Raw genomic sequence first — 15,388 nt, 5'->3', positions numbered from 1 at the left:
AAAACCCCGGAAAGAACCACTGACCCACGAGAAGCTACTGGCATGCTTTCTCACATACCTACATTGGCTGAATACAAGACTCAAACCCACGAAGACAGAGGTGAGATGGCAGTGATCCGTAATGGAGAGCGCTTTAGACCACTTGGCCACTCGGGGCCCAAAACAAAAGTTTTTCTGCAAAGCCAGGATTTCTCTGAGTAACAAATACCATGACTTTTGACCTTTTATTCCCAAAATTAATAGGTCACTTCCTTAAGTACAAGCACTCAATTTTACAGAAGGCATGTGGTTGTGAAAAAAGTTTTGTAAAAACCAATTTTTCCTTTTTTAAGTCACAATGACCTTGACCTCTAACATTCTGACACCAAAGTCAACTGGCTTCTTTTTACCCAAAGAATAAATCATCCACAGTCTTTGGCAGTTACATGGTTGATAATTACATTTTTGGCAGAAACCATTTTTCTTGTTTCAGTCAGAAAAACCTTGATCTTTGACGTTTTGAGCACAGAATTGATAAAATTCTTCCCAAGTGAAAGCCATCCACAATGTTTTGTCCAAGTATTTGAATTGAAGTAATGTAATTATGCAAAAAATTATATTTCTTCTTATATTCATTTCGGCCTTGACATGTGACTTTTAAACCCCCAATCATTAAACTTATTCCTTACCACAACTGCAAGCAATCCACAATATTTGGTAACTGTACATGTGGAGAACTAAAGTTGATTATTATTTATACACTATTTTTCTTTCTGTGGCTGTAACCTTGACCTTTTACCTTTTTAACACAATGGATCTTCCATATCACAAGTGCAAGTCATCCACAAAGGCTGGTAACTGCAGATGCTGGATAACTTACATAAATGTTCAAAAACAAAACTGGTAATATGTGGATGAATGCATGGATAACATTAAAATATAATATGGTGGGTGTATAAAGAGGTACAAGTACCTACTAAGGTTATTGACAATGGTCTAACATGCCATAAAAACTATAAGCTGTGGCCTTATAAGCCACCCAGTGGCACAGGAAGGCTTTAAATTAAAGTATATAAACAAAAGAACCCACCTACACCAGCCTGTGTGGCACTTTGTGGTCCACTCTGACTCTGACTCCGCTTGATGGGACTACTTTTAACTGAAACCTCCTTCTGACTGCAGCGACTAGATGATCGCTTGACCTGTGCAGCTTCCATGGATGACCTGAACCTCTTGAGCACCTCATCATCACTGTCACTTGATGAAGATTCTTCCTCATAAGCATAAGCAGTGCCTGAAATGGGGAAGTAATTCAGGTTAGGATGAAACTCAAAAAGACATGAATCTTAAATGCAACATGGCAGGATGAAAAATTGTGTTCAAAGCCAAATGTATAATTTTCTATATGTTTCTTTTTCTTGACCAGAAGATCTTGCCAAACTTGTATATTTCAACAGTTCAACATAAACAGATGAGCCATGTACATGTATATACATTTATAAATAGGAAATGAAGTTACTCCATCAAGGAACTGAATCTTTTGAGAATTGGCACTTGATGATAACTTCTGTTCACATGCACATGTAGCTCCATTTGGGGAAGTAACTCATGTGGAGACGAAACAAAGAAGACCATGAAAGAAAAATTATATACCCAACCTATGTTTGAAAGTCATGAATGTAGACACCAATGAGTCTCTCAGTATTTACCAATGAGTCTCTAAGACCTTGACTTTTTAACCCTACAAGCAATATATTCCTTACAAGTCCAAAGGTAAACCATTTGTGAATTTTTTTGAATGAAGATGGTGTCAGTGGTCTTCATTATGGACACTGTGACCTTGATCATAAAGCAGTGTACCTCTAATTCATTGCTGAATGTACTTCCAAATCCACCTCTTCAAAGCTTTGTGTCATGATGTTGTGTGCAATCGAAGTTATTTTACAGAAACCCTTGCTTATGTCACAATGACCTTGCTCTTGGACCTTTTGATCCCCAAACTAATACATGTGCAAGCAAGCCATCTACAATCTTTGGTCAATGCAGAATTCAGCTGTTAGTGAAACAATTCACAAGTTACAAAGAATACAAAACTCCTGGTGAAAAATATACAAGTTTGGCAAGAGCTTCTGGCCAAGAAAAAGAAACATATAGAAAATTATACATTTGGCTTTGAACACAATTTTTTATCCTGCCATGTTGCCTTTCTGTGTAAACATTGTGAATTAGCACAATGGCCATACTAATGTGTTGCCATTCAATCTTAGTGTCTATTGTATAATATACATGCAAGGGTGTTTAAATGACCATCTTAACATTCAGTATTCATTACAGTCAATGACTACATGAATAAAACATTTACTCAGAAAATTGACAGTTCACCAATTTAACATGCAGGCAATTTTCTCAAAGATAAAAAATGATAATCAAGCTACTTCTGCTTCCTTACCCAAATTGTCATCAATTAAACCTTGAAATGACTTCAAAATTAATAATGTCCTCAGAATCACTTTAAATGGAAAACATGGGTTAACTACGTTATGAGGCTGGTACTGGTTTTTGTACATTTCAGAATCTCATGCTTCAAATATACTGTGCTGTTACAGAGACAGACCTAAACTTTTCCTGCTTCGCAACTGAAGGGGGATAGTTGGGGATGGGACTTGTTTTCAATGGCATTTATAACACACCATCAGCTACATCATTCCAAGGAAAATGGAGCAAAGTGCCTTTCCAAAGGTCAATTTGAGGCAGCCGACTCAGTCAGGCTTGGGTGGGTATTAAACCTGCGACCTTTAAATTATGAGTCCAATGCTTTACCAAAACAGCTACCATGACTGCTGAGGAAGTAGAGGGTTCAATTTAAATTCTGAATATTTTTAAACAGATTTTCATATTTTATAAATACTTAATAAAAATATTTCCATTAACAGCAATTTTGGAGAAAAAATGGTTCCCAATATTGATACAGTAAATTGCAGACGACACCGTAGTGCTCACATATGCCAAATAATATTTTAATGAGGATCCCATAGGACTGAGGAGTATAGAAGGATGAAAGGCACTTAGTCAAGTCCCAAACATTCCCAGGAGATAAAACCAAACAGACAACAATCGCTATCCATTCATACGCACTTTGTACAAGATAATCATGTGGGTTCTGAATCAGATGGGGTCTTCTAGTGCATACATTAACCCAAATTTTGTAATATTCCTGAAAAGAAATGTATGTACTACCAAAGCTAGTACTTTCTGAAAGAAAACATATTGAGCAAATTTTTGATTTTAAATTCTATTGCAGAAGCTGCAATGAAGTGTCAAACAAATTTTTACTGCTTAAGTAAGTACTTGCAGCAGTACAAAAAAATATATGTACCGCAGCAATTAGATTCATACTATGTGAGTACTTATTTGGAATGTAGTGAAGCTAAATAATAATTTAAATGCAGTAATTTGACCTTACTGTCTGAGCAAGTACTTACTAATTATTCAGTTCCTTTTTTGTTGTTGTAGTGTTTTAACGCCATTTTTCAGCACATGATAGACTATACATGGCGGCCAGTATTAATGGTGAAGCTACTGGCAAGCTTTCTCACATACCGACATTGGCTGAATCTGAGACTCGAACCCACGCAGGCAGAGGTGAGATGGCAGTGATCCGTAACGGAGAGCGCTTTAGACCACTCGGCCACTTGGGGCACCCCTTATTCAGTTCCATAACTGATGACAAAACAATCAAAGGCACTGTGAAAGCATGTACTATTAATGTCAAAATTTGAGGAACAAAATAGAATTAAGATTCCAGCAACATGACAAGGTGGTAATATTTACCCTTGGCATAAAATATAAGGAGTACCACCAAAGCAAGTACTAAAATGAAATTCATGAACTACCGCAGAGGAGGAATATTGCCTGATGAACACACTGCAGTAAAGTTCCCTGAGCAATTGAGTGACAGCTAAATTCACAATAATGCATGGACTAAGGGGATAATCACTCAATTAAAACAGAAAATTTGAATAATCTGCTGAAGATTGTATTTAAACACATAAATGAGGGCAATTTTCCAGTAGTCAAACAGTTCTGGGTTTGTCTGTTATAGATTTCTAAAACACTGCAAATAATGGCTGGTTGGAATAAATAGCTTGGATGAAGGGACTAAGTATTCTGGAAGGTAAGCAAGGCATCTGTATCTGCTGTTAAATTGTTCACGGTTTTTTACAGACAATATTCCAGTTTTAAGGTTGCAAACATACCTGTTTGATCATGATAGAAACAAGTAACATTTTTTAATTATGGAAATAATAATTAATACCACTTTGGATGGTTACAAAAAATTTAAATAGCAACAAAATAGCACAAGTTTACATTTTAAATTATTAATTACAACTAGTATAAGTTTTTCCAATAACAGATAAAGAGATCACCAAATTAATCCAAAAAGTACTTAACGAACTTCTGCATCAAATATTTTAGCATCAATATCAAGCTGTATATTTTTTAACATGGATAAGTGCTAAACATTGTGAAAAAATCTTCACTAACTGATACAGTGACCTTGTCCATCACAGCAGACCAGCATGCATATAAGCACAATGCTTTATGGTTACCGGGGTATACAACATTTACACAAGATAGATATAGTAACCTATATGTAACTGTCTTTATGACACAAATTAATTATTTTAAACATTTCTAAAAATTATGACAGCTCTTTAATTTGGATGAGGATATTGTGAACTTGTCGATGTGTGATGCCATTTTCTTAACACAATTATGCCTTGCTTGTTAAGTGTAATTGTATTGTTCAGCAGTCAATGAAGAAGTAAAACTAAAGCAACTTTATGTTGTTGTTGTACCGTTTAACGCCATTTTTAAGCACAGAATAGGCTATACATGGCAGCCAGTATTAATGGTGGAGGAATAACCCGGGAGATCCCCGGAAAGAACCACCAACCCTTGAGAAGCTATTGGCAAGCTTTCTCACATACCCACATGGCTGAATCCAAGACAAACCCACGCAGACAGAGGTGAGATGACAGTGATCCATAATGGAGAGCACTTTAGACCACTCGGCCACTCAGGGCCCCACACTTTATGTAAGATCAATGATGTAAACATGTCCCATATATACTCACTTATGAGTTAAACTGCAAACTGCTCAGACCTAGAAAAAAATGACCCAGCAGATCTGGGTCTGTGCAGTTTGGAAGGAATAATCAGTAGAACAAACAATATGTACCCTGATCTACAGGTGTATTATCCTATGGTATATCAGGATCTATGTTGTTTGCAGCTGGACTCAACTTATAAGCAAGTATATATGGTAATGGGGTCATTAGCTACAGCTGCATCAAGTATACATACAATTTCTTGTCATTACATGTGATCTTGAGTATTGGTTAATTTGTCTGAAATCCCTATTAAAAACTTGGTAAATAATTTAAAATGTCTGTCATTGTTCACGAAAGGAAAGCCATCTGAAACACTGCAAATTTCATTAATTAATTAAATTGATACACTTAAACTTGATACTCATTAACAAGAGTCCTTTGTAAGGGCTGGAGCTCTACTGACAATTTCAACCTTTCAAATATTGAGTGTTGAAACTATCTCTGATAATGTTCAGCGATAAAAAGAATTCAAAATTAGCTGCTGTGCTACACATCCTAGATGTCAGCTTGGCATCATTTTCATTAGGTCAAAGTAGACATCATTAGAAGTCTTTTGGTGACAAACCATGTCATTTTTAAAATACATTCAGGGGAATAGTGACAACACGATTTTAAGATAGCCATACTGGATGTAGGACTGGCACCCTTTTCATTTAGGACCACTGTTGTGGCCATCTTGGATATTGTATTGGTACCATTTTTGTTTTGGACCAACTAGATACCATAAGAAGTCTTTCAGTGCAAAGCACATGTTGATAGGACTTTAAATTTAGCAGCCAAAACAAGACTTTCAAGATGGCCACTGTGGCAGCCAGATAGGATGTCCACCAGCATCATATTCATTTAGGACCAACTAAACCATGGGATCAATGTGTGTGTAAAGTTTCATGGCAACTTACAATTTAGTTTAGGAACAGTCGGTAGTTGACCGGGGCACCATAGGTCATGGGATGATAAAACAGCTGATAAATGACCAAAACTGTGTGTTTGTAGATTTATTACCCTTGAATCCTTATCTTTCGGCAATTATAAAATACACCTGTATAACAAGAATTGACAAATTCATTTTTGCTGCCAGCATTTGCTTCATGAAGAAATTGCTACTCTATCCATCAGGCCCCCCACCCCATGATCTTCTTTGCATCACAGTGATTGAGAGGGATCCAGACACTGATAAATACTTAGGCACAAATCAGTTAAAAAAGATGTTTATCTTCAAATCTGTCAGACAACTAGTAGTCAGATTTATGGGAAGGGGTTTGGGGGCATTATATTTTTGTAAACGCCTGCAAGAGTTGTTAATTTCAAAGAACACCAATTTTTTAAAAATCAACATCTGAATTTTTTTAATTTGTGATTTTGTTTGAATCATGTGTATTGCCAGCTGTGTACTGTGTTCAGTAGTAACTGACAACTTCAAATTTCAAAATGTTACAGTGACTGTGTTTCTTGTGTGAACTTTATTTGCATGGTGATTTATTAATATAAAAAAACATGACACATGGATGCACTGTGGAAGGTTGCTTGGATTTGGCAAATATTCTTAATCTTCTTGTACTCTTACAACTGTAGAACAATATGTGTTAGATTTTATTTTGGTTTTAAACCAGCAAAATTTATGGGCACTTATTTGATGAAAAAGTATGTTTTAGGATATTTATCTTTAAACTGTTAATTAAATGCCTCAGTTGTAAGGTGTTTTTCTAATATAAAATTTGTAATACGAGTCTTCACTTCATCTGTTTCTATTTCTTTGTTTTTCCATCTCTAACACAACAATTAGCTTTGTGTAGCAACTCAAAACTGTAACTGCTAGTGGTCAGGAAAATGTGTTGCTATTTTTGCACTCCTTTTCCTGACATTTTAGCTCTCCAGACTTTTTCCACAGTTTAACTATATTTACTAATTACAAATAAATCAATTTTGTTAAAATTTACGGTTTCTGTACATGCTTAATAGTAATATACTTAAGGTGAGATTAACAGGCTTAATGTGGAAATAATGACAGACACACATAAAATGTTGATTGAATGACAGAATTTTGATGCCAGGAAAACCAGCACATGCATTAAAATCGATTGTGGTCAAGGTTCCACTCCAGGTCCTGCTGGGGGAGTTCACAGCAATCCCCTGAACCCCCTAGCTGGTGGAATGGGTGGGGGCATTAGGCCCCTCCCAAGAACTCTCCCCCCAGCTTGGGCTCTTTGGGCCTCATATTCTAGCCCTTTGGGCCATCATTGCCCTAGGCACAATTTACAGCACTGGCACCGGGTGCCATTGACCTTTAGCATGCCACTATTTTGGACGAGTAGCAATGATAAATTCGTCCTAATGAACAGATGGATGTACAGAAAACAAATAATGATGGACTGATGATGGACAACTGACCCTCCAATTTGCTCATCTGGTCTATGACCAGTATAGATAAAAAATTTAATAAAAGCAACATTACAAGAAAGGAAACTGTGTTGACTTATAACCAGTTTTGTACATTATAAATGGTACAGTTAAGCTCATTGAATTAAACAGAAAGTTCTTGAACACTGTGCAATTAAACAGCAACTAACACACTGTTTTATTTAGTTTCTAAGTAACTATTCAAGAAAAAGGTCTTTTTCCTAGGATGCTTGTTGTAAAATCTGGCCAGAATCAGGAGTTTCCGAAATTTTTATGTTTATAGTAATGGTGGCCATATTTAAAAGCAGATCAACATCAGTTGCACAAAATTGAAATATCCTTATGACAGAATGTTTTCTCTTAACATTTGAACAAATTCTGTCGAGCACTTTTTACAAAGTTGCAGTTTAAATACTTTGTCTACTGTTAGTAATGGTGGCCATATCTGACAGCAGATCAGCTTCATTTGTAGGACTTTATATCAAAATACTTTTAGGTCATTGCATTATGTTAAGTGGTTTTTGAGAAGACATAACTTAAAGGGTTTATATTTCTAGTAACAGTGGCCATACTGAACTGTAGCAGATTGGAATAATTTTCATACTAAGATCCTTTCTGTCAAATTTATTTAAACTCTGTTTAACTGTTCTTGAGAAAAAATCATTTAAAGGTTTTTTATAATTTTTTCCCCTAAATATTATTTTTATTTAAAACATTTTATTCAGCAATAAAAGATAAATTATTCATTTTCATCACTTGGGTGTATTATTTAGGTAATTTCTTTTAAATGTTCTTTTGAGACTTGAAAACCTTGTATTCTAAAATGTACATTATTGTACATGTGGCTTTAATAATTTTTGCATGGGGAAGGACTCAGCAATTATTCCAAACCTGTGATTCTCAATAATTAACATCATGGATAACTTTCCTTGCTTTAGGTTTAAAAGACAGACGAGGTAATTTAGAAACAAAATATTTTTTTAAAATTGCACAAGATTTTAAACTATTTGCAACTAAACTCAGTTTCAATACATATTGATCATATTTACAAAAAAACTCATCAGACATTTTGACAATTTAAGTCTATCAGCAAACATTTCTCAAAACTGATATAAAAGAAATACAGCCCCTAAAGCGGTAGGTAACAGGTTCAGACAGTCAAATGCAAGATCCCTTATTAACATGTACAGTTTTCTTTATCAAAATAATTTGAGATAGTGATGTTATAAGCATATATTCCATCTTTAATTAAAATCTTGTCAAAATATGGCCTTCTGCATTGTAATAAGATCAGACAATCAGATGCAAGATTACCTCAACAACATGTATGGATCTTGTTCATTACAGACTTAATAATATAAGCCCAAATAGCAAGTTTAATCAAAATCAGACTAGAAATCTAGCTTCCAGAAAGATGACAAGTTCAACCAGTCTGATGCAAGATCACCTCACTAATATGGATCAATGTCACTCATTATCAAACTCTTCCAAGAGTTTGATTATATAAACCCATATTCTAAGTTCAGTCATATAAACCCATATTCAAAATTGAATTTGGATTAAAAAAATATGGATTCCAGAGTAAGTAGTAACGAGCAATTGTTGATGGACGATAGAAGAATTGATGTTCTGGCCAAGTGAACTAAAAATGAAATTAATACCTGTCTCATCATACTGTTCATTCATGCTGGCAAGGGGATTTGCAAGATGCTTGGTATTTTTTGCAAATGATTCACTACCCTTCCTGGGCCGATGTGACAAACAGCATGAACATAATGATTCTGGGAAGATGTACAAGTTTGAGAACTTTCTGAGAAACATCATGGCAAATAATAATATCCGTTTATAAATTTGTTCAAATTATCATTACATCTGATGATCCTCTGGATTGGAAAACTAATATATGCACCAAATCAAAAATAACTTTGCAATGATGACAACATAATGCAAATCATTTGCAATGGCCTTTAATCCATACAATATCGATTAGAATATCAACGTTGTCAAAGATTATCTGAAACACCAATCCTTTAAAGAATAAAAACTCCTCAACATTCTCCTTACTGAACTATCTCAAGAAATGCAATATTTCCTTTAACACTGTATATTGCTTTTCTGATATTTCCATATGGCATCTTGTTGCTTCTTTTCAAATCAGAAGAGATTCAAACTTCCCTGAAACCAAACAGACTCATCATCCTGACACTAGCATGTTCAACGGAGTAGCTGAGAACTGTCATGTAATCACAAGACTAGCCATTTAGTTGAAAAAAGGAGCAGCCCGAAAAACACCAAAGCAGTGTTGAATATATAAATAACTACTGTCAATTGCTGAAGCTAAGTAACCGTGGTGCTTTATATTGATCAAAGCTTCCTTGCAAAATAATTCAATGCTGCTGATCAAAACTTTTCATTAACTGCAAATTTTGCATGTTATTGTCTACTAGCATGATGGCACTGTAATATCATTATTATTATTCCAATATCACCTGACAGTAAAGCAGTGATCAAGTATTGTGGCATTCATTCTTAAGTAATAGTGGAAGAACTCCGACAGTGACAAGTCTTATAATCCTATTGAGCCTATCCAACTGAATTACAGAGAATGAATGAAGAGCCAGAATGTATCAAGCCTATCACAACCACTGGAAAGCTGAAATAGCCCTGTATTTACAACTCCATGGCATACATTTGAGTGCAGATGGACCGAGTTTATAAACCAAACTAACTGAATATACCCTGATCTGACATTGTATTATGGGATGGCAGATACCATGACCATATGCCCTGATCTGACATTGTATTATGGGATGCAGAAACCTTGACTATCTATTCCAATCTGACATTGTATCATGGGATGCAGAAACTTTGACCATATATCATAAATTACATCTGACATTGTATTATGGAATGGCAGATACCTTGACCATATGCCCTGATCTGACATTGTATTATGGGATGCAGATACCTTGGGTGGCGCTCTACAGTTTTGTATTTTGCATGGGTTAGGATTTTAAAGAAAAAGAATTTCCCCGGCTTTCCTCACTGGTTATACTGGCTATTTCAAAAAGACCTTGTATATCTTAGTTATAATTCAAAGAACCTTTAATTCCCTTTATTTTGGTGTATGATTGATGGGTGTACTATGGGTTCTAGAGTATACAGCTTGGCCTTCCTTCAGATGTGCACCTTTCAAAAAAGTGCTAGCTTCACTTGGTCATTTTCACTTCCTGAACTTCAGAGGTCAATTGTATAAAAAATAGCCAATAACTTTTTTTTTACATTTTATATATTTGGTAATTCATTCATTGCACTTTCAGAAGCTGGTATTGTCTAGTCTGGCAAAATTCATTTCCCCTATTTTAATAGCTGCTATGTATAGTGTACTTTAGACTAATTCAGGCTGATTTTTTAACACAAGGGAGCAGGCAATTTAGTTAGCAGTGTGCTTAAATCATGTAAAATTTCCAAAAGTACAATATCCAAAGAAATATCATCCACATTACATTAATGTAGCATAGAGGTATGCCAACATTCTCTCCACTGTGCATGTTTTAAATGCAAACTACTTCACCTTACATATGTCACTCTCTCAAAAGTACATATTAACTGGTGAGTGCCCACTTCACCATTATATCCTAATCTGACATTGTATTATGGGATGGCAGATACTTTGAACTTATGCCCTGATCTGACATTGTATTATGGGATGCAGATATCTTGACCATTTTATCCTGATCTGACATTGTATTATGGGACGCAGATACATTGACCAACATGTGCCCTGAGCTGACATTGTATTATGGGATGCTGATACCTTGACCATATGCCCTGATCTGATATTGTATTATGGGATGCAGATACCTTGACCATATGCCCTGATCTGATATTGTATTATGGGATGCAGATACCTTGACCATATGCCCTGATCTGATATTGTATTATGGGATGCAGACACACTGCCTATATATCATAATCTGACACTGTATAATGGGATGACAGAAACCCTAACCACATACCCTAATCTGATATCATATTATGGGATAGCATATACCTTGACCAAATGCCCTGATCTACCAGCTTATTATGGGATGTCAGATCTGGGTCTATGTTGTTTACAGTTAGGTAGATGTTATACACAGGAAGAAACGGTCTTGCTCTACATGTAATTCAACAGAATACAATCTGAAAACCTGTGTGTTGAGCATCATTCTTTGAAAACATGGCAGCTCTCTACTTATTTACTTGACTAATTATTGCATTTCCATTCTACAGAAATCCCAACTGACTAGGTCAATTAAATGTTTTCTTGAATAAATGTCCATTGTCTAGCAATTATGATTTTATAAAAAAAATTTTTTTAAAGGGGATCATAGAGTGAAGTACCTGCTATGCTATTTGGTATATCAGTTATCTTCACTACTGTTGTCATTATACACCTGAAATGTGAGATGCCATTCAATATTAATTAGCCTCTTTATTAATTGCCAGGTACCATGACCAAGGGACAAACATTAGAATGTGTAATTGGTTTTGACAGACAACATGGCATGCAAATCCATGTGAATATCAGACTATACAGGTAACTTTCTTTGCATAATATTTACAGCATGACACTAAATATTTTACATGGAAATTTAAACTACTGGCAAATAATTCACTCACATTTTTTTAAATGGCTCATACCATTGGATATACATGTATAATGAAAATGCCATCCACCATATTTTCATGTTTTTAGACTACCTAAAAGATGGCTCATAATAACTAGTTAAGAAATTAATTTTTTAAAATATGTGCAAATTATCTCTTCAAAAAATGAAACTCTTCAAAATCTATGATTTTTTAAAACCTTTTCCTCTGTTAAGAGCTATATTTATTGGGATACAGTAAGAAATACATTTACAATTGTTTGATCAGATTGGTTTGGTTAAATTAAAATACTATAGAACAAACAAACCTGATATTTAGAAGTATCCATTTAGGGGTACCGGTACATACAATCTCACAATGAAAATCTGGTTTCAACTCCACTAAATATTGTTTATTAATTACTTTTGGATAAACAAGATCTCTTACATATGTAAAACCTATACAGAGCAGCAACTTTTATAAATTGAACAATTTAGAGATTCTATACAAGGTCATTAAATCCATGCATGTCTAGCAGTGGTTATGTTTTGCTTGGTAAATACCTACATACAACTGGCTATATAAAAAAATTATCTATATCAATCTGCTACAAAATATATTGAATCTGCTGACATTGATGCTCTTTCATACCAAATTACTTAAGTCAGTTTTATTTGGTGCTTAACTAGCCATATTAATGACTAGGGACACAGAGTGCAATGGCAAGTGACTCCCAACTGGTTTAGAATTTGTAGATAGTCAGTGTGCATGTACACATGATGCTAGTAAAGATAATGGCCATACTTGTTACAAATCTAGTGTGTAAATTTGTATCTCCAGTGCAGAAGATCTGGAGTCCAATGAATGAGATTTGGAGTCCAATGAATGCGATTTGGAGTCCAATGAATGAGATCTGGAGTCCGTTGCAGGTAATCTGAAGGCAGATGCAAGAGATCTGGATGTCGATAAAGAATATCTGTATGTTTAATGCAGCTGATTTTCATATACAGGAGATTTGTAGTCTAATTCAGAAAATCTGGGGTCCAATGAAGGAAATTTGGAGTTCAATGCAGCTGATGTGCATTTCCAATTAAGAAGATTTTGAGTCCAATGCAGGATAACTGCATTTCTAAATCAGAAAATTCAGTCAAGTCCAATGCTGGCAATGTGCATTTCCAATTCAGAAAATTTAGAGTCAAGTCCAATGCAGGAGATTTTGTAATCAATAAAAAATTATCACCAATACACTGCTTTTCACGTAAATTTTAAATCAGTGAACTTTTTTATGAACTTTTGTATGATTAAAAAAAAAAAGAATTGAAAGAAAACAATGAAGATTTATTCCAGTCTCTTTTTACCATTTCAATTAAGTAAGATATTTATAATATACCACTTGTTTTATATACTGGATTGATTTTTAAAAAAAAATTAATTTGGACTCCCATACACAATGTATGAAGAATAAGAGGTACAGTAAAACCTGTCTTGAGACATCACAGCTATGAAAAATACTTGTCTTGAGAGACCAGGTAGTCATACACTAATCTTTTGATTATACAGTGTTATGACCTATCAGGAGAGACAACCTAACTTGAGAAAAATGTTCTTTGGCAAAAGAGGTGGTCTTTTACGACAGGTTCTACTTATTTATTTTTCACAACAGATGCCTCTTTCTGGGGCTTGTGCATGTTGTTGTTGTTGTTGTTGTTGTTGTTGTTGTAGGGTTTAACACCATTTTTCAGCACAAGATAGGCTATACAAGACAGCAGTATTAATGGTGAAGGAAGAACCTAGGAAACCCTGGAAAAAACCACCAACCCATGAGAAGCTACTGGCAAGATTCTCACATACACACATTGGCCGAGCCCAAGACTCAAATCCAGGCAGACAGAGGTGAGATGGCAGTGATCCGTAACGGTGAGTGCTTTAGAAAACTCGGCCATTAGGGGCCCATGGCTTGTGCATGTCACCAACAGTAACGTTGTTTATGATGAGAGATTCCAGCATCATCACTGACGCTCTAGGAAATGATAAGATCATTTAAAATTACAACATCAAAAGTATTTATTGACTGAAAAAACTTCCTATTTTTAATTAATTTTTTATTAATTATTGAAAAGAGGCATTTTTTAATGCAAGCTAGTTTCATTTCTGTTAATGCAGGATAATACAGAATAACATGCAAGAAATAAAACAGAGTATTCACATATACAAAATGTCAACTTGGATGTATATTGTGAACATGTGCAGTATGATTCACAGTTCTGACAATGCTGAATTAATGGATAAACAAGAGTCCCTCAAAGGGACTGATGCTCTCAAGATTTTCAAAATAGCCTATATCTGATGCAAGACTGGCATCATTTTCATTTTAGGACTAACTAGACATCATTAGACATCTTTTGGTGAAAACTCCATGTTGCTCAACTTGCTGAGATCAAAAGAAAGTCAGCTAATGTGAGAAGCCTGTGAAGAATCAGAAATCAAAGTAGCCATATATGGGTATTCTCTACAATCCATGAACCAAAACTTTACCTGACTTTACAGACATGTTTTAAATAATGAATGACCCCTGACCCTAATGAAAATGGAAGAACATGTGTCTTATATGTCTTCTCAAAGATAAACTATTATTCAGAGATGGCTTTAATTCGCTACTGTCAACGCAATTGGAGTTATAAGTACAAACAAGATAAGAAATGTCTGCATATTAATTCACATAATATTCCTTTATCTAAATAATACCTTTCTCATGAAACAAAATTTCAATTTGCACAGGCTGAGTGGTCACTGTAGATATGTCGCAGTGACTGCTTAAAGAAGGCAAAAACTACAGTTTGGTTAAAAAAACACCTGACCACTGACCACAGAAGGCAAGTTACTGCTACTTCTATCACTATGATTTCACTCTCAGTGCCTGGATCAGATTCTAGCTGTTAGTAGTGACAGTTGGCTAGAACATTAATCCCAGCATTCTGGATTTTTGATACCAGAGACTGTAAACAGGTTCGCTTCTGTTGTTTATCTTCCCATGGCTAACTGAGCATGGACCAGTTCATGCCCTTGGATAAGGCACAAATGTTAAATTAATTAAAAATCTCTTATCTCTCACCATACCTCAGGACTATAAATGGTGATTCTTTAATATTTTTGTCTCATGTGCCATTACTCAATGCCTCACTTAAGAGCTTACCAAAAGTTAATCA

At 35.0% G+C, this 15,388-nt stretch overlaps 1 protein-coding gene across 5 annotated transcripts in view; it reads right to left on the bottom strand.

Moving 5' to 3' along the window:
* LOC149805454 (synaptotagmin-16-like) overlaps nt 1-15,388 on the bottom strand; it is a 103,878-nt gene that overhangs the window by 35,104 nt on the left and 53,386 nt on the right. For all 5 annotated transcript variants that reach the window (XM_089950049.1, XM_089950047.1, XM_089950048.1 and 2 more), the window contains one exon: nt 1,070-1,273. In XM_089950049.1, coding sequence (XP_089806175.1) covers nt 1,070-1,196 — 127 coding nt within the window. In that variant the 5' untranslated portion in view covers nt 1,197-1,273. The remainder of the gene's footprint in view (nt 1-1,069; nt 1,274-15,388) is intronic.

This window comes from Sinohyriopsis cumingii, chromosome 2 (genome assembly GCF_028554795.1).
Source record: "Sinohyriopsis cumingii isolate HCF-2022 chromosome 2, ASM2855479v2, whole genome shotgun sequence".
NCBI lineage: Eukaryota > Metazoa > Mollusca > Bivalvia > Unionida > Unionidae > Sinohyriopsis > Sinohyriopsis cumingii.
Note: the sequence above shows the minus strand (reverse complement) of the source record. Positions and strands in the feature narration are given on the sequence as shown.